Below are 23648 nucleotides of genomic sequence, written 5' to 3' on the forward strand. Positions count from 1 at the left end.
AATTTAAATATTTATTATCTATATAGAAATATCATCTTGTAACTAAGCATCTTCCATATTTTATTAAAAGAATAATTATAATTTTTTTCATAACATACATATATAAAATTGACATCGATTCTCACATTGCTGACATTGATGTATGTACGGAACCATAGATACTTTTCATCGAGATACGAATGAAAAGCATCTATGGTTATGTGTGCACCTCCACATCAGCAATGTGGGAATCAATGTCAATTTCAATGTTACTCCATCACAACTCTAATAAAATATTTTAAACCGAGTTAAATAGTTTAACTATCCGAGACGAGATGACTCGGGCGAGTCAAGACCATGGCAAGTTGGCAACTATCATGACTGAAGAACTGAAGCAAAGAAAACTAAGAACCAGTACAGATATGAAAGTGGAAGAAAAGGGCAACAACAAATCCTCAAATGCCCCCTAAGTCCCAACCCTCCACCATCACTAACAAACTCTACTTCTACTATGGCCACCGCAAGCCTTCTCAGAACCGACCCACTGTTCATGGAGGACTCTTCTCCAATCGCAAAACCATAAACCCTAAACCTAATTTTTACAAATCATCCAAAACGCTAAACCCTAACCAATGTTCCATCGATATCAACAAATGGAATCCAAATTCCCCCCAAAAATTCCCACCAACGAAAACCCAATCAGAGAAATTCTTCTCAATCGCCCAAACCCTCTCCCCAATTGCTCGATACATCTGCGATTCCTTCCGAAAGCACAAAAATTGGTGCCCATCGATCATCGAAGATCTCGATAAGCTTCGAAGGGTTCCTCCAAATTTGGTAGCCGAAGTCCTCAAAGCCCAGACTGATCCAAGAATCTCATCCAGATTCTTTCATTGGGCAGGTAAACAAAAGGGTTTTCGACATAATTTTGCTTCGTATAATGCATTTGCTTATTGTTTGAATCGATTGAATATGTTTCGGGCAGCCGATCAAGTGCCCGATCTCATGAGAATGCAAGGGAATCAACCAACTGAGAAACAATTTGAAATTTTGATTAGGATGCATTCGGATGCCGGTAGAGGTCTTAGGGTTTACTACATTTATGAAAAAATGAAGAATTTTGGTGTAAAACCTAGAGTTTTCTTGTATAATAGGATCTTGGATGCGTTAGTGAAAACGGGTCATGTAGATTTGGCGATTTCGTTTATGAGGATTTTAAAGAGGATGGATTGGTGGAAGAGAGTGTTACTTTCATGATTCTTGTAAAAGGGTTGTGCAAGGTTGGGAGAATGAATGAGGTTTTTGAGATTTTGAGTCGAATGAGGAATTTATGTAAGCCGGATGTTTGTGCTTATACAGCAATGATTCGGATTTTGGTTTCAGAGGGTAATTTGGATGGGTGTTTGAGAATTTGGGAGGAAATGAAGATAGATGGGGTTGATCCGGATGTCATGGCTTACACGACTTTGGTTACAGGTTTGTGCAAAGGGAATAAAGTTGAGAAGGGTTACGAGTTCTTTAAGGAGATGAGAGAGAAAGGGTGTTTGATAGATAGGTCAATGTATGGGTCGTTGATTGAAGCGTTTGTGGTGGATGGGAAGATTGGTTCAGCTTGTGATTTGCTCAAGGATTTGATAGATTCTGGGTATCGAGCTGATTTGTCAATATATAATTCTATGATAGAAGGCCTTTGCAATGCAAATTGGGTCGATAAGGCTTATAAGCTTTTCCAAATCACGGTCCAAGAGGGTCTTAATCCAGACTTTGTAACCGTAAATCCCATCTTGGTGTCCTATGCTGATGAGAGTAGAATGGATGACTTCTGTATATTACTCGAGAAAATGCAAAAATTAGGGTTACCTGTCATCGATGATCTTTCGAGGTTTTTCTCATTCATGGTGGGAAAGGGAGATAGAGTAAGGAAGGCTTTAGAAGTGTTTGAAGATCTAAAAACAAAAGGTTATTGCAGCATTTCAATTTACAATATCCTCATTGGGGCTCTCCATAGGAAGGGAGAAGCACAAAATGCACTAACCCTCTTTGAGGAAATGAAGGATTTGGATTTTGAATTCGACTCATCTACACATAGTAATGTAATTCCTTGTTTTGTTGATGTTGGGGATGTCAAAGAAGCGTGCTCGTGTTATAATAAGATGAAAGATATGTCTTGGATCCCTACCGTTTCTGCCTATTGTTCTCTTGTAAAAGGTCTTTGTAGGATTGGAGAGATCGATGCGGTTCTTACACTAGTGCGCGACTGCTTGGGCAATGTTACAAGTGGACCCATGGAGTTCAAATACGCTCTTACAATTCTTCATGCTTGTAAATCAGGTGATGCCGAGAAGGTCATTGAAGTGCTAAATGAGATGATGGAACAAGGATGCCCACCGGATGATGTTACATATTTTGCTATTATCTCGGGCATGTGTAATCATGGGACTTTAGAGGAAGCGAGGAAGGTTTTTGGAAGTATGAGAGATCGTAATCTCCTCACAGAAGCAAATTTGATTGTCTATGATGAACTACTTATTGACCATATGAAAAAGAAGACAGCGGGCTTGGTGTTGTCAGGGTTGAAGTTTTTCGGCCTGGAATCTAAATTGAAATCAAAGGGTAGCACAATCTTACCTGGTTGATAAAAATTTTGGTGTCTCACCTAGACCTAAATTTTAATGATATTTGGCTTAGCCAAAACAAATTATTGTGAAAATTAGAATCCAAGATTGTGAGAAATAAGGTACATTCTTGAATCATATAAACCTTTAAGAAATTGAGTGCAATGGAGGTTCATTTAGGCCAGATGGGCAGCAAAATTTCTAGATCTAGGGACGGTAGTTTGATTTGGATTCTCCTCCTCTAGAATGGGATCCAATCTCTATGATGTATTACAATGTAATCTCTACTTCTTAATTTATAACTATTAATTTTTTTATACATATAAATTGCTCTAGAGTGCATTCCATTCTCTTTATATACTGATATATAAATGGTAGACGACTTCATTTTCATCTTATTAATTGCAACTTCTATGTTTATTATCGCTTTTGTTTCTGTCCCTCCAATAGATACAATTGACTTGGTATTCTGTTTATTGGTCTCCACTTGATGGAAACAATATTCTCTCTCGACCATTATTTCTACTTCTGCGGCTATATCAGTACTAATCCCATGAAGAGTTCTGATCCAATTATGTGTGAGGCCATAGTTATCAGTACACGTCATGGACGAAAACTCCTTTAGGGACGAACCAATAACACATTCTTCTTTCCTTTTTTCTTGAATTCAAAGAGGAAAAATAGAACTCTGCCATTCTAATGAATTAACAATGAAAGCAAATATTCCTTGTGGTATCTATAAATAATGTCAAACACATAACGATTTCGGATTCTAAACAAGGAGAAACACCAAAAATGAGAATACTATGGACTCTCTTTATCAATTCTATCAACTAAGCCTGAAATGTACACACGTGTTTGTATTGAGAAAAACCCTTGAAACGATACGTCTGTGTGAACCTATCTACAATTCCTCCACATCGAGATCATACATGACGGGGAAACATGGCGGAATCGCTTCCTCATGAAACAAGTATCTGCAATCCCAAGATCCTCCTAGTTGTTGCCTAAGATTCTCTATTCCTTATGATATTTCTTGTGGATAGTGCTTCAGTTTCAATGGCTTTAGAAGAGTTTCTGCTCTCAACAGATGATATGAACTTATCCTTTTGTGCTGAGGTAATCACAGAGGTGAACAAGCCAGACTCCCTCAGACCTTGAATAATCACCTATTTAAGATATAACAAGTATGGAAAAAATGATCAAACAAAAATTACAAAATATTTGATGATTTAGACACACCCCTCTGGATTTTGCTGAATATTTGAGGTACCCATCTGAATTTTTTTTCCCCAAACTGATGCATAACCCTTAGATCATGATCTTGGGTGAAAGATTAACTAAAAATGACCAAAATAACCTCCCTCGTCTTTAACCTCTTGCTAAAAGCCTTTTATTCCATCTATCTTCCTGCATTTTTTCTTTGATTTTCTTTTCTTTCCTTTTTCTTGGTTTTTTTTTTTTTTTTTTTTTGGTGTGTGTTGGGGGGGAGAGGGGGCAGCTTGGGGTATTTTGCAACAGGGTCAAGATTTATGTAATTCAGTCATTTTCTGTGTCTCTCATGGAAGACCACAGTCAAGGGATGTAATGTCAAAAGTTTGAAAGTGCCGGAGGGTATCTCAGATATTCACCAAAACCCAGAGGGGTATATCTAAATTCCCTAAAATAATTCAAGAGTAACAAAGCCCGAAAGACTACAAGTTTTATATCTTAATAGAGGAGAGTGTAGAAAACAATGGGTATATCTTTCTTGAAAGATTTTGATACTTGAGCTTACCATGGGAGCATATATTCGAGTCAGGATGCCCTTCTTGAGAAGCTTCAAGTTTAGTGCTTCATCTGCCCATACAACATGCTCTCCATACCTACATTAGGACGATGAATACAGTCAGCTAACACAACTTCACAAATCCAAATTAGAAAAACTGAGCTCAAGTACTAAGCATCTTCTAGTAATCTGTTTTCATGCATAAATTTGAAAAATTCGGCTGTGTTACTCTCATAAAGAATACAAATGATTCCATATTAATTTGACCTTGAGTAAATTGTTTCATTCCACATAGCTAGTCAAGTGAGTAGGTGCAACAAATCTACAGAACTATGATGCATTTACATAAGATGGACAAGTATAAATTAGAAATGAACCGATTTGAGAAAATGTAAGAAATAGGCGATAAACTAAGAGAAAGTACATTGAAATGATTTGGGCACATTCAACAAAGGCGATAAACTAAGTAGAAGACTCTAAATGAGAGATAAAAGACTCAAAAGAACATGGATCGAGAGAGGATATGAACATTAATAGAAGATGTGTCTCTAGACAGAATTAATGCAAGAACAAGATTCATTCAGCCAAACCCAAATCTTTTGTCTAAGGCTTCGATGATGATCATATATATATATTTCATTACTTTAGTAATACTTTTATTAAAAACTAATTAAATAATCTTTAAATAAAAATAATGAAAAGTTAGAAAAGAGGAATAATAAGGAAATTCATAGGACACATGTATGCATCAATTATAGCAAAAATGAAATCTAATGGACGAACTACCTATATATGATCACTATTTTTATATTTTGTTAGTGCAGAAACTTTGTTTGAGAAATTTCCAAAGCAACTCCTTGTGAATGGAAATTATTTACACTCTAGTCACCAAAATTTCCAAAGCAGCCCCTTGTGATCAAGACTATTAAACAGCAAATGCAACCAACAATGGTAAAGGTTTAAAATTATTGTCTCGAAGCAATGCTTTGGTCAGTAGAAAAACTGACACTGTCTTGACCAAAGCATTCGGAAACAATCTGAAATCGTTTCAAAAAATTTAATGTTTCAGATTCGCTGGAGATGGCAATAAGGTTCATAGATATATGTTGTCGTTACTTCCTAAGCTCACCTAGACACTGTTTTTGCCCTTTTTTTTCTGTATTTAGATGACATGATTTTGAGCATTATATGCATCAACATATTGAACTCTATCAATCTTGCATTTATTACTCCAAATGGCTGTTGTATTATAATGAGTTTGTTTTATCATTTCTGAAGTATTAGTGAATGTTTCTACAATAAATTATAAACTTCTACAAATCAATTTCAATTTTTTTTATTCATTAAAGTTTAGAATCAAAACCATACTTCTAAGGCACCAAGAACTACAAAAGTTATGGCTTCAAATGAAAATGAGAGAAATCAAAATGGGTTGTTAAATGTCACCAGCGTAGCATTTCCTCCTCTGTCGCAGTCGAAGCAATAATGAAGGCCTGTAGTAGAACCGCAAAGTTAATGAGATGAAAACAAAAGATTCAAAGGAAACTCTTTTTCTTTTTTAAATGATCAAAGCAATTCAAATAAAGATCAAGTTTAAATCAAGGTATAGTACATGACAAGAGGAAAATAATGAATACATAGGCATTAAAACTTACAGCTCTGTCGAATTCCAATAAGAAACATCTTTTGACATCCTCCTTTGTAGGCTTACAGCCACACCAATCACGTCTAGAAGTCAAGTCGGAAAATTTAGTGTACGTGTAATGTAGAACAACCGCCTCCTTCAAGTTGGTCTCACTATCAACGATTACAAATAGTATTACTTCAAGTGCACGTAGATCAAGCAGAAACAACACTATTGTGTTCTTTGGTAGAGAAATCAATCCAAGAACAATAAAGAAAGAAAATACAGATTTTACGTGGTTCCCTCAAGATTGTGGTACATCTATGGATCACACTGATTCCATTATGAAGAGAAAATTCGCAGTTACAGATACACCTAGGAAAACCTAACTAAGGTTTTACATGATACCAGTGAAATTACAGAAATACCCTTGGCGAAGTCTCCATTTTATTAAATGATGAACAGTTCTCCTTCCTGACCAACACCATCAAGCTCCACAGACCATAACTGAAGGAATAGCAAAATCCATGCAAATGCTACGTAGGAAGAACACGCCTATATATAGAGAGATAAAGAGACGGATACAAAGAATTATGTGTTCATAATTGTAAATGAGATTATCTTACTTTGGGGTCTTCATATAGTTGTGCCATCTATGTGCACCGTGAGGACGGAGATGATTTTGAATCCGAGCAGCTGATTTCCCATTTCTGTAAGTTAAAAAGTAGTTTGGATTACCATGAATTGTTTCTTTATACATTCTATAGTATGTTTCTTTTGGAAGTGGGTATAGTTCTTCTTGAACATTGATATCTGTTGCCAAACAAAACAGAATGGTGATGTAGATAAAATACAGACCAAAATATGTGTTTGTATGAAAACTTGTCAGGTAACAATGAAAAAATAGATGGAATTATAAATTATAAAAAGAATAATGCTGAAGTGACCTCAAGATTGGACCTCACATCTCACACCCTGACATGAAATTGTATGGGAACCATAGATGCTTTTCCTCGACATACGGGGGAAAAAGCATCTATGGTTCCTATCCACTTTCCCATCAAGATGTGCGATATGAGGTCCAAGCTTGAGGTCACTCCAGCACAACTCTTATAAAAAATTAAAATTAAAAGAAAAAGCCACTGGAATTAGCACTGTTGACAAGAAGAAAAGTTTAAAGATTCACAACTATTTCATAAGTTCACTAAGAAAACACCCTGAGAGAACATATACAAAATAAAATCTATCTAAAGATTGCCAAACTTCAAAATTAGTAATTAAAATTTAAAAACATGACACAAGGAAATCAAGAGAGAAATCTGACCTCAATGAAGGGTTCCTTGATGTCATCTCGTTCAACAATAGTCTCCTGAAACAACAAAAGAATGTCAACAATATAGTTAATAATAATAAGGAGAAAGAATTTCGTCAACTTTATTATTATTAATATTAATGGAATCAATATCATCATATTATCTATATAGAAGAAATGTTCACGAATAAAATATGGTAATTTGACTCACATAATTTGCAAAGACAACCATATCTACATTCTTAGGAACATCCAAGAACAATTGTCTCAAAGAATACCCACGGCCACCCACCGGATATATTAACTCACCAGTGTCAATATGGATGATCCAATCCATGCCAGCGTCCTAAGATCGAAACATATATCACAAATAATCCATTATTTCACAAATAAGATCAGATAAAGACGTGTTTACTTGTAAAGAAGACAAAAAAGATTGCCTATGTGAAAAATGAAATCATTCTTACCCTTGCCATGACAATAGCCATCTTCATATTGAGAGTTTGCCTTACAAATAGCTCGGAATTGCACGGTTTGTAAAAGATGTGCGATAACCAAGTCTCGTTCCAAATCCGGCTAAAGATCTCATAAGAAAAACAAATCAATTTCATCAAATAGACAAAAATGGCATTTAGCTAAAACTTTTGATAAAATTTGGTGAAGCACTGTAAAAAATTTCGAAAACTAAAAGAAAGAACCAATTTAAGCAATAACTAGATTTTATGTTTACAAACATATAAAATGACTAAAACTAAAGCCATCATCACTTGAACCATACTGAGCTTTCTATGTATTTCGACGAACGTAAATGATTGATCTGAAAAATATCAGTTTTAATTAACTAACCAACACCCATTAACCCAAAAAACCAAAATAAATCAAGTTTAAGGCAAAAATGGTCTTTCAACTTTGGATTCTTATTGGATTCATGATTGAACTTCCCGTCACAAAAGTAAGGAAACGAAGACGAAGAGCTCTGACATTGACCCAGAATGTCAGAGCAATAAGAGGATGAATGAGCAAGGTTGGTGGGAGGAGAGATTCCCATACCAAGGAACTTAAGCTTGTGGGGGTCGTTGAGACTCCCTCGCCATTGAAGAATGAAAGCAAAAGCTGCAATGGTTATTGGGAGAGCTGTGAGGAGAAGAAGAAGACGAGAATTGAAAGTCTGGTGAGAAGGAGAATGTTTGTAAGAGTTGTAGAGAGTAGCCATGAAAGAAACAGAGAGAGCAGAGAAACAAAGAGAGAGAGATTTAAATGGTAGTTAAAGAAAGAACGTTAGTTTTTTTGTGATGTAAATGAAAGCTTCTATTGCCGCACCAACTTTTACTAAGAACAGACCAAGATGTGTGGTAATTTCAATTCAAATGTCATTGAATGAGGGAGGTGCTCTTAGTAAAAGTTGATGTGGCAATAGAATCTCTCATATAAAATTATAAATAGTTAAAAGTTGAAACTGAAAGTGGGAAGTTAAAAGAGAGAGAAAGAAAACCTTCTTGCTATTCGATGAACTCCTCCATGTTTTGGTGAATGTTGGAGATGCCCTCCTATGTTTCTAAATTGATAACATGTTCCTTGACCTTAGTCTTCTCTAGTAGACTAATAAAAATTGACCTTATATGAACAGTTAGGTTGGTCACCCTTTTGGGTCCACATGGATTGCCATGTTGACAAAACTCCTCAGCCCTCTATAGTTAATGTCCAAAAATAGATTAAATTATAAATGAAGGCTTGATCCAAGATTATGAAAATGGATCGCCACTGAACTCTCAAATTTCAAATCGAACAATGAAAATTTAGTATTTTTTCCCGTAAAGTTCTTAAAATTTTGTACTCTCAAATTTCAAATCCAACAATGAAAATTTAGTATTTTTTTCCCGTAAAGTTCTTAAAATTTTGTACTCTACTATCTTATGGCACCACATGAATGGGCAATCATGGAATTTTTGCCTTTAGTTATAAAAAATTTCTCAAAACCAATCATCTTCAATCTCGATGGTAAATTTTGTACATTTGTGTTTTACCTTAAGATTTTACCTATTTCAAACTTCAAACCTGAAAAACAAAATACGATTTTTGAAGAAATAGAACACATGCGATGTAATTTCGGGTAGATAAATCAAGGGTTTTGTACTAAATTCCATTGTAGTTAAATAGATTAAAAATAATTTACCAAAGTGGTTTAAGTGTGCTTGCAAAAGCCAGACTTAAAAGAATGATCAAGGTGAAAATGAGGGCATTTAGATCATTTTCAACCTATAAAGAAGACCAAGAACAAGTTGCATGTCGTCATTTTGAAAATATGGGGATATCTCAAATATTCACCAACACATGGAGAGATATTTGACTCATCCAAATTAAATATGGGCGATTTTGATCTATCCCTGTATATGAACATTATCACATGTGCATGTTCTTCTAGAATTGTCATTTTCTCTTTTTATAATTTGTTGAACATGATTATAGTTCTGATCAAATGTGATTGTTGATATAGATCAATATGTTGTTATGTAATTTGTAAACATGAGATGTTCATCGTAGAATCTCAATACTAAGTTGTGTTTATAATCACCATCATTCTTTTTTGGAAATGGGTGTGAATAGACACCCGAATTAAATTTTTAACAAAATCATTTTTCATGGCATTATAGTGACTCTCATTTATGGAAAAGGGTGTGATCTACCTAAATCTAGGCAAGAAAATTCGATTAAAGAATGGGAAAGGTGTTAAGCATCCCATTCTTTCACCTAGGGTGGTTATCTTTTTTAATTTAATCATTTTGAATATTTAACAAAACAACAAAAATGCATGAAGTGGGTGTGTGCACATGGTGGGTATGTACCTCTTTGAAATTTGATTTAATATTAGTGTTGACACGAAGAGTATCCTATGAAAAATGATATTCCATGAAGTCATCACCTTTTACATTAGTTGAAATATTGATTTAAGATTTTAGAGAAATTTTATGGATAGAATTCCCTTAGATTCACAATATGGATGCATGCATACTTGACTAGAAACTTAATGTTTCAACCCTACCAAAAGAGTTACACATTTCTTCATCATGGTCAAGCATGTGTGATGTATATGCATAGTGTACATTATGATTAATGAGAGATAAATGAGTTAAAAAGAGCTTTAACCTCCGTCATTTCGACCAAACCGTCTCAAGCATTCCGTGCTTAAGGTTGAGATTCAAGCTACTCGGGATGAAGGAAGTTTTCCCATTACATCCTAAGGGTTTTCTAAAAAAAATAAAAAGGGATAGAAGAAGAAAATAAAAATACTTGAAATAAAACTAGTCCAAACACACCTTGTCCCTTAATAGTTTTGAATGAGATTTTCTTGAGTAGAAGAACTTAAAGTTGAAAGCATTGGCTAAAATTGAAGGTAAGAGGAGAGTAGTGATTTTTGTTTGCAAGCTTGAAGGTTGAGAGATGAGGACTTGAGTTGAGTAGGGATTTTAATAGAATTTAAAATTAAGATATGGAGGGCTTGAGGGCATAAATTTCTCATAGGAAATGAAGTTATTCATGAAGTTTTTGAAAAACTTTTGGGGATAAAGTAGTTCAATCCTAAAAGTAAAAAGATGGACATAAGGTTTTGGTCGTTTCTTTTGGAATTTTCTATCTTTATGAGAATAAAGGTGAAATTTGTGAAATGAAACCCTAAAAGTATTTTTGGTTTTTGATTTTTTAGTAAATAAAGGTAAAATAACAAAAATGATTTTGGGATGGTGGGTAAGAGAGTGACATGTGTAAAGATGAAGTAATAGGTGAAAAGTAGACTTAAGTTCTCTAATAAATACCCTTAAAAGAAAATGTAGATATGAAATGAACTAATAGGAGAACTCCATAAATGTACTTAAAGATTCCTACCTTTTGGGGATAGGATTGAAATTTCTATCAACTTTTGAGATTTTTACTAATGACCAAAGTACTTTTTTTGTTTGACCTTACTTTTTTAGGAGGATATTCTTGATTTTCTCAATGGGAGTTAATTATCCAATTAGGTTGCATCATTGGGCATTGGGGGCTTATAAGAGACCATCATATGTCTTCTTTAAGAAAATGGGCTAGGCATTGGATTTTAGTTTTGAACTTGAATTATTGGCTCATGGTGATTTAAGTTTGGATATTTGAACTAGACTTGAAGGTGGACTTGGTATTGGGTTAGGATAGGGATAATATATTGGTTAATGGAGAATGTGTTCAAATTAAAGAACGGGTATGAAATTTGGTCAGTCTGTGAATTCAGATAAATGAGTTAGGAAAGTGGGTATGGAATTGGATTGGATTAGAGACAAGTTTAGGCATGCAAAAGAATGTGAAATGATGAATGTGTGCATGTATGCATGAAGAAAAGTGTCAAATGACAATTATTATGCAATGTGGACCCGTTGAAGGGCTTTAGGCCTTTGATCGAAATCAACTTGATATTTTTGAAAATTCATAATGGGTTTGTGCCAATTGGGATGCCTACATAGTTCTTGTTTGAGCTTGGCTTTTAAGAGAAATCAAAAGGGACCTTGAAGTGGGCCCGATCAAACTTTTCAACTCAATCCATGTGAGCAATTGAGGGTAGTGTCCCTGAGACGATTTTTTTTCTTAATATTTATGTACTCTTTTGGAGAAAGTTATCTAGAATTTTTTTATGGAAAATAGAGGTAATAGTTTTTCGCTTTCGCAATTTGCTAACCTAGATCTCTAACTTTGAAAGAATATAGTGTGATTAAACTTTAATCTGATCTGTAAATGTAGGTACATTGCTGAATCACATAAATCCTTGTGTTTATTTGTGAGTCTCTTTTCTTTACTACTTCGATCTTTCACATATATTTGTGATTATTAAATAACAAAACACCTTGTTTAATTCACATACTATGATCCAAATCGAAACTCCTACAAGTTGGGGAATTTTTTGCTCACAGTAAGCTAGGATCCATCAATTACATTTACTCGTGTGTATTGAATGGCATCCCTAATTTACAAAACTACCCTTGCTAGCTTGACGTGGCACACACTAAGGAGGGAGTTGAATTGGCTCCCTTGGGCAAAATCCACGACCAATGACTCGCCCATTCACAAGACAATAATCAACCTATTTTATGTCATTCTCCTCTCCTTAGCTCTTGTTTGATTAATAGAAATTATGCTTTATGTGTTGTGTAAACTAAATCATATCTTTTTTTTACTTCTATATTCGAAACGAAGTGAAGCCCCTCCTATATAAACCTACACTACTTCACATTTAATCGAGTGTATTGAATGAAATCCCCAATTTACAAAAAGGGAAATTATAAAATAAAAAAATTAAATTAAATTATTATCAAAAAAGAAATATTTTTTTTGTATTTATCAAAAATAATCCAAATCGGCACTAGAAGTGCTGATTTTTTTTAATAATAAAAAAAATGACACTTAAAGTGTCGAAATATTTTAAAATAATAAAAAAAAAAATTAAAAATTTAAAATAATAAAACGGCACTTTAAGTACCAATTTTTTTTTATAATTAAAAAAAATTGGCACTTGAAGTGTTGTATTTTTTTAAATATTCAATGTGACGAATATTTTTCAATCTAACTGTTATATATCCGTTGTGGAAAAATGGCATTTAAAGTGCCATTTATTTTATACTTTGAAATTTGTGATCGTTAAACATTTTCTATATATAAACATATCACACTCTCATACTTCTTACAATTCTCACAATTTTCTTATTATTTTCACTCTCACAATTCTCTTACAATATTTTATAATTCAATTGAATTGAAAACGTCTTTAAGAGTTATTATTTGTCAGTATGAAGGTTATGTTAAAGGTAATACATATATTAGTGCAAATACGTGATTTTTATCGACTTCTTTACAAATTACATATTCAGAATTACAGGCTCTTATTATTTCTATGTGCAATATTTGACTATAATTTTCAATAAGATCAGTTATCAATTTAGATAATGAAATAAAAATTAATTAATATTTTTGACCAAAAAACTTGAGAATATATATTAAATAATAATCAAAATTCTCAAAGTATTATTATTTTTGTAGTACAACATGAAAATATTAGAACGTATCAATCAAATTATGGTCAAAGTGGGCCTAACTCATCGAATCAATATCTAAATATCGATATCGACTATAATGTTGTGTACGATTCAATTGAATCTAATGTTGTAACACAAAATGATTTCGATAATGAAGTAGATGCATTTGTTGATAACAATTTAATGATGATGAAAATATATTTAATATTTATATTGATAAAAATTTCAATAATGTAATTTAATTAAAAGAAAAAATAATTTTTTTAATTATTACAAATAATTTTATTTATAAAATATGTTCTTAATAATAAAGAAAAAATTATAGTTAAATGTGATATTTTCAAATTGTAAGTAATGTATATATGTTAAAAAATTTACAAATAATTCTACAAATCGAACGAGATTTAAGACTCTACATTAATTTTTCAAATTTCAGAATGAGACATCTCAAACATATTGAAAAACTCGTTCAAGACGACTCGATATCTAACATGGACGAGACGTGACGTGAAACCCAGTTTTAAAACCATGATTCTACAGATAGAAAGACAAGTAACTATTATCTCCATTTACACATTTTTTTCCCCTAAAATAGATGAGTAAAGGCCATCTCCCAAAGGTGTTGGTGGGGAATAATTTGATCCTGTAAATTTAGGACTATTATTACATGGGATGCTCCTTTCTTAGGAACCCTTGATGACAGTGATCATTTTTAATAAATAGTTGAATAATAAGGTATTTCTCTTTCCCTCTCTGCTTCTGCTTCTGCTTCTGCTTTGTAAATGATCCGTCGGAGCAGGAACAGATTCCCTGCACAGGAGGTTCAGGGAGAAAGTCAAGAAGCGCTTCTTAAATGCTCTGTTTCTTCAACTCCTTCTCAGTCTCTCCCTATTTCATGTCTCCTATCGACTTCTTACTCTCTTCTTCTCTCTTCAGAACTATGTTCTTACAAACCCTAGTTTTCAATTCATCTCCAAAACGACTTTTTTTCGTATTTGATCGCCAAAAAACTAGGTTTTTCTTCTCTGAATCTCCAATTTTCCCGATACAATGACTGATTCTAAGGTATGTGGGTTCCTTTTTTGATTCAATTGATGGGTTTATGTTCTTGGATTCGTGGGGGTTCACTTTTTTTTAAGGTTTTTGGATATGGGTTTTTGCTCTTTTATCAAGTTTGATTGGACACAGATAGAAAGATTGCACCTTTTCACTGTTTTATGTTGATATTTTGATAGAAAGCTGGAAAAAAAAAAATTTCACTCATTATTTGCCATGTATTCCTTTTTTGGCTCAATTGATGGTTTATGTTCTTGGATTCGTGGGGGTTCTCCTTTTTGAAGGGTTTTTTTATATGATTTTTTGCTTTTTTTTTTTTTTTTTTCCTTTATTTAATTAATTTGATTGGAGACAGATATAAAGGTTGCAACTTTTTTCTGTTTTACGTTGATATTTTGATAGAAATTTGGGATTTTGTTTTTTCACTCATTAATTGCCATGTGATGTGTAAAAAAGGCTGTAATGTTGAAATCTTAATGGAAGTTTAAGCCTCTCACACTGTAAAACTTGTAAACAGGAGACTTGAATTTGGATATCATGTGGTGTGGATAAGGTGAAGTTAATGATTGTTCAGTAAATTTGGGACACGGGTAGGCAGGGGCGGGGCCAGGATTTTCTTGTAGTGGGGGCAAACTATAGTTAATGGTGCAGTTGAAGAGCTTGAAGATGAATGGTTTTGGAGAGAAATTTGGTGTTTTTTGGTTATAAGTTGAAGAAAATGATATTTAGGTCATTTTCAATTAGTCTATCAGAGAAAGCCCAGTTAAAAGGTGTGAATGTGATTGAGTTAACTGTAGGTTTTCTTATGGATGTGTTAAAAGTGTATGAATATAAACGGATTCAATTCATAGTTTGAATTTATCAATTCCTTTGGAATTTCATAGTTTTGTGCTGCAGAATGGCTTTTACCGAGTTTGGAGATTGCATAGCAATACTAAGTTATTACTGTATTCTTCTAAAGTTTAATAATCTCATGGAACTCAACTCTTATGTTGAAAATATAAAGTTGATGGTGCAGATAAGGGAAGTTTCCGTGAATAGGAAGTGTTAACATCCATCGAGGTTATCATGTAAGCTCACATGGAATCAATGGAGTGCATAACTGACTTGTATTTATAAAGAATTGTATGGGTGACAAGAGGTGCTCGTTTATCACGGAAAATTTCCAAATATACGATAAATCATCTCCAACGAGTCAATGTGATGGACGATTAACATTGACCATCTTGCCCGATTGCCTTTGAGATCGGGATAACTCACCTGAGTCATCTTAGTATCATTTGTGAATGAGTGGTGTTTTCAATGTGAATCATCTTTCACATTGACTCATCCAAGATTCAATATAACTCATTCGATCTTTTAAAAATATCAATCTAATAATGAACATGAACAAGGTAATTGGGTTTTATATCATTTTGATAAAAATAATTATTTTTCAATAATTTAAATATTTATTATCTTAATAGAAATATGATCTTATAACTCAGAGTTAAGATCATATTTATTATCTTAATAAGAAATATGATCTAAATCTAACAGATAGAAGAAAAATAAAAAAATAAAAAAGAGAGATATAGAGTTTCTATTGGCTCCCAGTATGTATATTCTTGTTTTTTTCCTTTTAGATGGATGGAATTGTGGGTTCACATGCACATTCTTGCCAAGAAAATGAAGAGTTGGAGTGATTGAAGTCACTCTTAAACAAACTACTTCATCGTAAGAAATAGTCTAACTTTTATACTGCATTAATGCCATTGCTCACTGATTTGTTGTGTTGAAATCACTCATCAAACTGTTCCATTCATCACATTGTTGGTGATTCAATGAACCAAGCGAACGCATTTTGTTGAATTATTACTTCACCTTTGAATTTGACTGAATCTTTTATCATTTCACACCATCTTTGATGTGTTACCTATTTTAATGGTTGCCTCTGACTCAAGCAGGTATTGGTATTTGGGTCATTCACTGAAGATGAACTCAGATCATTTCAAAAGCAATTATCTGATAACGTCACGGGGCAGCCTTTGGAAAAGAAAGGCTTGCAATTTGGTTCTTTAGATTTTGCAACTATAGGATCCTTGGGTGGTCTGAATATTAGAAGTGTCCAACCATTGAATCTGATCACGGAGGACAATGCACTCGACGGTGTGAAGATAACAAACGAGAATGGAAATACTCATACACCGCACTGTCACTTTCCCCTTAGTAATGGGGTAAGGGAACTTGAAGGAACTAATGAAGACTTAACTTCATTGTGTATATCTCAAGCTAAACCCTCTCCGCCAAAGCAATCAATAAGCCCAGAACCCAATGGCCTTGTAAGTGGAGGATCAAATGAAATAAGTTTTCCAGAAGTGGATATCCCTAAGGCATTGAATGGGTCTGGTTCAGTTGTTAGACATCTACTGCCACTTGGCTTAAGCAACTCAGGAAATTTATGCTTTCTCAATGCAACCCTGCAGGCTCTTCTGTCCTGTTCTCCATTTGTGCAGCTTTTGCAGGGATTAAGAAATCGTAATATTCCAAAGGTTTGGTCCCTCTGAGATGTTCTCCCTTATTATTCTTATGGGTTTTGTTAACATGTGCCGTAAGGGCACACATTAAGATGCATTAAATACACTTTTAAAATTTATTTTCATTCCAAAAATGCCCTAAAAAAAAGTCCTACCCAAAATATGCTTAAATGCTTATTTCCAAGGTGTATTTAATGCATCTTAACGTGCGCCCTTAGAGCACATGTTAACAAAACCCTATTTTTATATGCTACTAGTGGACTTGATGGTGCTGCTAATACGTAGAACAGAATGTAGTATCAGTTGTTACCTATATTAGGATATTTATTGTTACATGGCCATCAACACTCCTCATTTTTTTTTTTTAGATTGGCTATCCAACATTACGTGCATTTGTTGAGTTGATCTCTGGCTTTGACATGCCCACTGATTCAAGCTTGAAGAAGCACGAGATGGTGGTTCTCGAGTCTGGGAGGTCTTTCAGCCCATCTATGTTTGAACCGGTTCTGAAAAATTTTGCCCCTGATGTGCCAAATAGCATGTCAGGCAGGCCAAGGTTGTCCAAATCCACATCTTTGTTTGTTTTTTCGTCTATTTATCATTTAAAACAGTTACCTGAAATGACACCCCCATTGACTTGTTTCTGCTTAAAAATTGTTCCGTTTTGCTGCATTTTCCAGTTTTTTTTTTTTTTTTGCCCGAAAGAAATTATATATATTTTTTTGTTCATATTATTGATTTTTCATCTTTTTGACTACTTTGGTATTTATGGGTATATAAGTTTCTCACTGCTGAATGTCAGTCAATTCACCTCATCACTCAAGAAGAATAATTTGGGGGAAAAAAAAGTAGGCTAAATTACACTTTGACCCCTGTAGTTTGTCATGATTCCATGTTTACCCCCTAACATTTTTATAATTGCACTTAGCTCCCTTTTCACTTGAAGGTGTTAAAATTTAGATGTTATTTTACGATTTTTATCCTCCCAAATTGTCTTTTTTTTATTAAAATAAATAAATAAATTTAAAAACGATAGTTAAAAATGCCCCCATTTAAGCATTCACACTCTTACTTATGAACCCATTTTTTCACTAGGATATTTTTGTTTATCAAAAAGAATAACATTTTAAAAAGAGTAAAATGATCTTTATAAAAATAAATACCATTTTTCAACTGTTTGGTTGACAGCAAGTCGATGGAAGGGGGGTGAGTGAGCCCCTTAGATAACTATAAGGGAGGTAAGTGCAATTATCAAAATGTCAGGGGGTCAACATAGAAATATGCCAAACCACAAGGGGTAAAAGTGCACTTTATCCAAAAAAAGTAATATTGAAACTATCTTGGCATGTCAAGATGGCGGCTTGGTAATAAACTCTGTGAGTGCTAATGCCACTAACCTGTTTTCCATACCTTCTCGCCTATTAAAAAAATTATTGCACACTTGGATTATGTTGAATGAGATAAACATACTTTTCTTTTGGCAGACAAGAAGATGCTCAAGAGTTTTTGAGTTTTGTCATGGATCAAATGCATGCCGAATTGCTCAAGCTCGAAGGTCACTTTTCAAGCTTAAGCGGCGGCAAATTATCTTTGCTTTCATCTTCAGAAGATGATGGTTGGGAGACTGTAGGGCCGAAGAACAAATCTGCAGTGACAAGAACACAAAGCTTTGTTCCATCTGAATTAAGTGCAATTTTTGGAGGGCAATTGAGAAGTATTGTGAAGGCAAGAGGTAGGCCAATTTTTCAATTTATGTATCATCCCCCAGCATATGACCCTGCGTGGCCAATAACTTTACATTGGTGGTTTTTTGATATTCTTATTCACAGTGGTGGATCTTTGATGCAGGACAACTTAGAATTGTTTGATTCTAAGGTGGTTCTACTTTGGGAAAGGTCAAGGGAGGATTTATAGTGGGGTAATGGGGGCACTTGCCCCTACAAGATTTTTCAAAGTCCTGAAGGATTTATGAGTTATTGCAACAGATAACAATGGCAGATACAAAAATCTGCTGCAATTGCCCCCACACACAAAAAAAAAAAAAAAAAATCGCTAGTGATTAATTGCCCCTCCAAAAAAAAATTCACTCATGGTTGCCCCCATGAGGGAAAAATCTTGACTCCACCCTTGGTGGAGAGGCTAATTTGGTGGTGAAAATGAAATTTTTTTAGAAAAAAATGGTTTTATGTTTTTTCGAAAAGAAAGTTTCAGAAATCCCAATTGGCTATATGTTAAAAGAATAAATACAAAATTTTACACATTCCAAGGTTAAAATGGTCAATGTTTATGTAATTCTAGGATTAGGGTTTTGAGTCTAGCCTATATATATATATATATATATATATATATATATAGGTTATTGTAATTGAATTTTAACAGTCAAGGAAATAAAAGAAATTTTACAGTTTTCTTATTGAGATTCAGTAATTGGATCATATTAGCTTGATTTGTGTCTTGCATTAATCTTATTCAGTCCTTGCCAGTCTATCCATCTATCTAAGTTATAGAGTTGTTGATTTTGCAAATATTTTTCTACACGAATTAGTTAAACGCATTGTTCAAAAGCAAATCATCAACTTGGAAGTCTTTATAATTCTGAAAGAGTTGACCATTCCAACTTGATGTTGATATAGAAAGCGGCATTGTAGATGACTTCTAGAGATCTGTTAAAAGATATCAACCGTTTTTATTGATGTTCGGCATCAAATACTTCTTGATTGTTGTTTTATGGATAAATTGAATTTGCATAAATATCATACATCTTTAGCCTGATTTGGTCAGAAGTTAGGAAAATGTTTGCTTGCTGGAATTATGTTGCCCCCCTCTTTATGATTTGTAGGTTTGATTGAAAATAAATGCAACTTGTGATGTGTGGAGCAAATAATATAAAAGAAAACATGATTAATCGGAAAATGATTTGCAGGTAACAAAGCATCTGCTACAGTTCAGCCATTCCTCTTGCTCCACCTTGACATTTTTCCCGAAGCTGTCTGCAATATTGTGGATGCACTTCGTATGTTTTCTACCCCCGAAACACTTGAGGGGTACCGTCCATCTGCAGCCAGGAAGGTACTTTTTCATTTGGCTGTTATCTACCGCTAGTCTACTATTTCTACTTAATTTACTCTTTCTTCATCTTAAGTGCAATATATTTAGATGATTTTATCAAAAAAAATTTATATAAAAAAATAAAAAAAGACAAAGAGAAGTCAGATGATGTTTTAAGAAAAACACCTTCCTTAGTAAGATTTTATGGCATTTTACTAAGGGTCATTTTACTAAAATGAATTACCAAATTGGCAATCCAACACCGTAGCCCTCTATACTTCAAGGAAAAACTCAGATCCAAAAAAATAATTTAAAAAAAAAAAAAATGGTTTTTTAGGCTTCTTCCATGGTTTTGAAAATGGACCGCTGCCAAACTTGCATGGAACTCACAAATTTATATTAAAATTCAACGGTGAAAAAGAACTTATTATTATTTTTATTTTTTTTTCCCTAAGTTCATAGAATTTTGTCCTCTACAACTCTGTGCCATTGGATCATGTTTTCAGATGCCAGAAGGTGAGGTCAACGACTCTTAGTAAGAGTTGAAATCTTACTAAGTTATTAAGGCTAATCGGACTCACGTTTTAATATGATGTACTGCATTTCTTTGCCAACTTGAGAAAGGTTAGAAAACCTGCTGCTAGATACAATTTAGATTTTACAACATTAGCCTGAAGTCCTTCAATATTGACTAATCTATGGTAGCAGAGAAGATGCCCAAATTGTCAAATCTAAAAGGGGTTTGAGGTTCCATCCTCCACACTCTATTGTCAATCAATAGTTCTCCGTACATTCTATTTTTCTATTTATTAAGTTATTGGATAGCTCCATGTTCATATAGATATATTTTCTGAAAAATACTAATGGTCTTCACTTGCAGGCTGGGGTGGTCAGTGCTAGCAAGTCTTTAAAGATACAAAAACTTTCGAAGATAATGGTATTGCATCTGATGCGATTCGGGTATGGAATCCAAGGAAGCACAAAATTGCATAAGCCTGTACGCTTTCCTCTTGAACTTGTTCTGGGCCGTGAGTTACTCTTTTCTCCATCTTCTGAGGTGAGTTTTCATTTCATCCCTACCTCCCATTGTCATTAGCCATTATGACCTTACCGTTAGGGCATAAAATGGGCCGAATTTTATCTGAAATCCTAGTGGCCCAAAATCCGAATTTAACGTGTTTGGACCCTTGGAGTAGATCCAAATAAAAATGGGTCAAATATGGTTTGATGTCCCTTGATCCGAGTTGGATCTAGGTCAGATATGGATCCATCCCTATTTTCGTCTAGATCCGAATGATGTATTGCCTTGAAAATGATATTTTTATGTTTCTGCAAAATATCATTTTTCTACTAGTTTAATATAACATGAATTCTTATGAGTAAAAGAATTATAATGGTAAATAGAATAATATAGCAATTAGAAAAGAAACGTAGAAGAAGAAAAAAAATGTTGAACGACCAGGATTATCCAACCCGAATCAAGCAACTCGATTGGATTGGATCCGGATCCAAATTCAATGAACGGCAAAGATTCAGATTTGGTTTTAGCTAAAATAGGATCTGAGTCTTGTATGGATTCAGATATAAAAAAATTGGATCCGAACATGGATATAGTCAGATCCGGACCGAACCCGATCCATTTTAAGCCCTACTTACCGTTCCAATGATAGCTACCTACCACAAATCTTGGATGCCAATGAGAAGTGAGATGATTTCCTTGTAGACTCCTTTGGGTTTTGTTAACATGTGCCCTAGGGACACACATTTAAGTCCCATTAAATACACCTTGGAAATAAGCATTTGAGGGTATTTTTGGTAACAATGTTTTTTCTTGAGGGCATTTCTGGTAGTAAAATAAAATTCCAAGGTGTATTTAATGCACCTTAACGTATACCGTTAGGGCACAATTTAACAAAACCCGACATTTTTTGACTCTTAGATTGTGATCTTTTCTTACAGGGTCGGAGATACGAGCTTGTCGCTACAATTACCCACCATGGAAGGGAACCTTCAAAGGGGCATTACACTGCTGATACTCGCTACTCTGATGGGCAGTGGCTGCGGTACAACGATGCTACTGTCACTGCCGTGGGTATGAACAAGGTATTGCACGACCAAGCTTACATTCTCTTCTACAAACAGGTATGTGGGTAGAAGTTCTTCTGTCCTAATTGTCACCATGTAAAAAAGAAAACAAAAATGATATTTAAGTGTTACACAAGTGGGACTTGGCCTGTTGGGAGAGTTCCTTTATGGTTATAATGTTATAGCCTTGATGGTGAAGATTGGACGAAAACCTTGATAGGATCCTTATCTGTCATAATGGTTATTTCGGCTTCTCATTAATAAAATGGAATCATTCTAAGATTGGTTGGTGGTTGAACCGTAACTCAAGGCGTGCATCTTCATCTTTGGCCTTCCTCTTATTATTTTAGGGCTTTCGACTTGTATCGAAGAACTCCTTAATGGTGATATTATTGGTGTATGTGTCTAAATCATGTTAAACAATTTTTTTATTTGTATATCATCTATTGGAAATCTCCCAAATAAACAAGATTCGAAATCCTTTGACTATGAAACAGAGGTAGTTCATGGAGAATTAATTAAGATAATAGGTTCTCTTATCCTCTCAAATGTGTTCACTGGTTTAATTGGGCAATCGTTCTGGATTTTAAATCACTAGTCTTACACATCATGTGTCTGAGACTTTTTGGCACTTGTCAATATATAATGGTAGAGGTCAGTTTTTCTAAATAAATTTTATAAGAAAAAAAAACAATCGAAAAATGAATCCACACTAATAGTGATGATTTCATAGAAGATTTGTTGTTGTACTTAAAGTTAATATTGGTATAACCACGAGGGTATGGTTCAATGGCAAGTCCAATGATTGTAGGTTGTGTTCAATATTCAGTATGAGCAATATTTTCTTGGGGCCACCTCACTTACTTGGTGCGTGTGATGTGTGGGCGTTGCATGTGCCCGGGGAAGGGTCTCTTATATCAGACATACACCTTGACACTGATTTAGCATCCACTGTATGCCAAGATAACACTGCCTGACATGACATTTGTTCAGTTGTTCAACCAACTTACCCACATGGTTTTAAAACTTGTCCGATAAGTCTCGCTATCGTCCACCAACAAGACAAATAGACAATTTAAACGTATCATACGAGATTTAAAACCCATGTTTATTTTTCTCATTGTCAAATGAGACATCTCAAACGTATTAGAAAACTCAGACAAAATAGGTGTGCTTAAGTTATGCTGGAAGATGTTAATAGAAAGAGCTTTGTGTTCAAGTTTTATATAGTAACTACTTGAAAGATTAAAAAAAGCTTATACCAAGCTGCTGCTAATAAAAGATATGGAAGTCCTTGGTTCATCAAATGCCTTCTTTGCTTAGAAATTCGAAATGCACCTAGTTTTGTAATCTTTTTTTTTTTAAATAAATAAATAAATGGATCTTAGCTGAAATACTAAACACCTAGGTCGAGGATAAGGCCGTCAATTTGGCTTATTGATCCATCTCTTGTCTTGATCTTGAGCCTCTGAAGGTAGGGTGGGGTTCAATTTTTCAGCCAAATAGGTTCGGACAAGGTTACAGTCTAGCAATGTGACGAAGCCAACCCGTTCTTCCCTAACTTTTTACTATTTCATATATAGGTTTTTTTTTTC

General features: G+C 34.1%; 2 protein-coding genes and 1 pseudogene across 3 annotated transcripts; 2 read left to right on the forward strand and 1 right to left on the reverse strand.

Moving 5' to 3' along the window:
- Nucleotides 1–381: 381 nt before the first annotated feature.
- Nucleotides 382–4008, forward strand: EMB3131 (Pentatricopeptide repeat (PPR-like) superfamily protein). Its single transcript, XM_086426040.1, is given in 2 exon segments — nt 382–1177; nt 1180–4008. Coding segments are annotated over 2 exon segments (2175 nt in total). The 5' UTR covers nt 382–438; the 3' UTR covers nt 2616–4008.
- On the reverse strand, nt 3602–9196 carry LOC147384000 (glycosyltransferase-like KOBITO 1; annotated as a pseudogene).
- Nucleotides 9197–13962: 4766 nt separating this feature from the next.
- On the forward strand, nt 13963–22453 carry LOC147384001 (ubiquitin carboxyl-terminal hydrolase 24-like). 2 transcript variants are annotated; one of them, XM_086425511.1, is made up of 7 exons: nt 13963–14413; nt 16351–16935; nt 17289–17476; nt 18405–18652; nt 19844–19989; nt 20849–21025; nt 21908–22453. In XM_086425511.1, the coding sequence occupies exons 1-7, from the start codon at nt 14399–14401 to the stop codon at nt 22064–22066; spliced, it is 1518 nt and encodes a 505-aa protein (XP_086281637.1). In that variant the 5' UTR covers nt 13963–14398; the 3' UTR covers nt 22067–22453. The 2 variants fall into 2 exon arrangements, with proteins under 2 accessions (XP_086281637.1, XP_086281636.1); XM_086425510.1 differs by having other exon boundaries at nt 13975–14413; nt 21928–22453.
- The last annotated feature ends 1195 nt before the right edge of the window (nt 22454–23648 follow it).

The sequence above is a fragment of the Akebia trifoliata genome, chromosome 15 (genome assembly GCF_017979445.1).
Source record: "Akebia trifoliata isolate Shusen 1 chromosome 15, ASM1797944v1, whole genome shotgun sequence".
Taxonomy (NCBI): Eukaryota; Viridiplantae; Streptophyta; class Magnoliopsida; order Ranunculales; family Lardizabalaceae; genus Akebia; species Akebia trifoliata.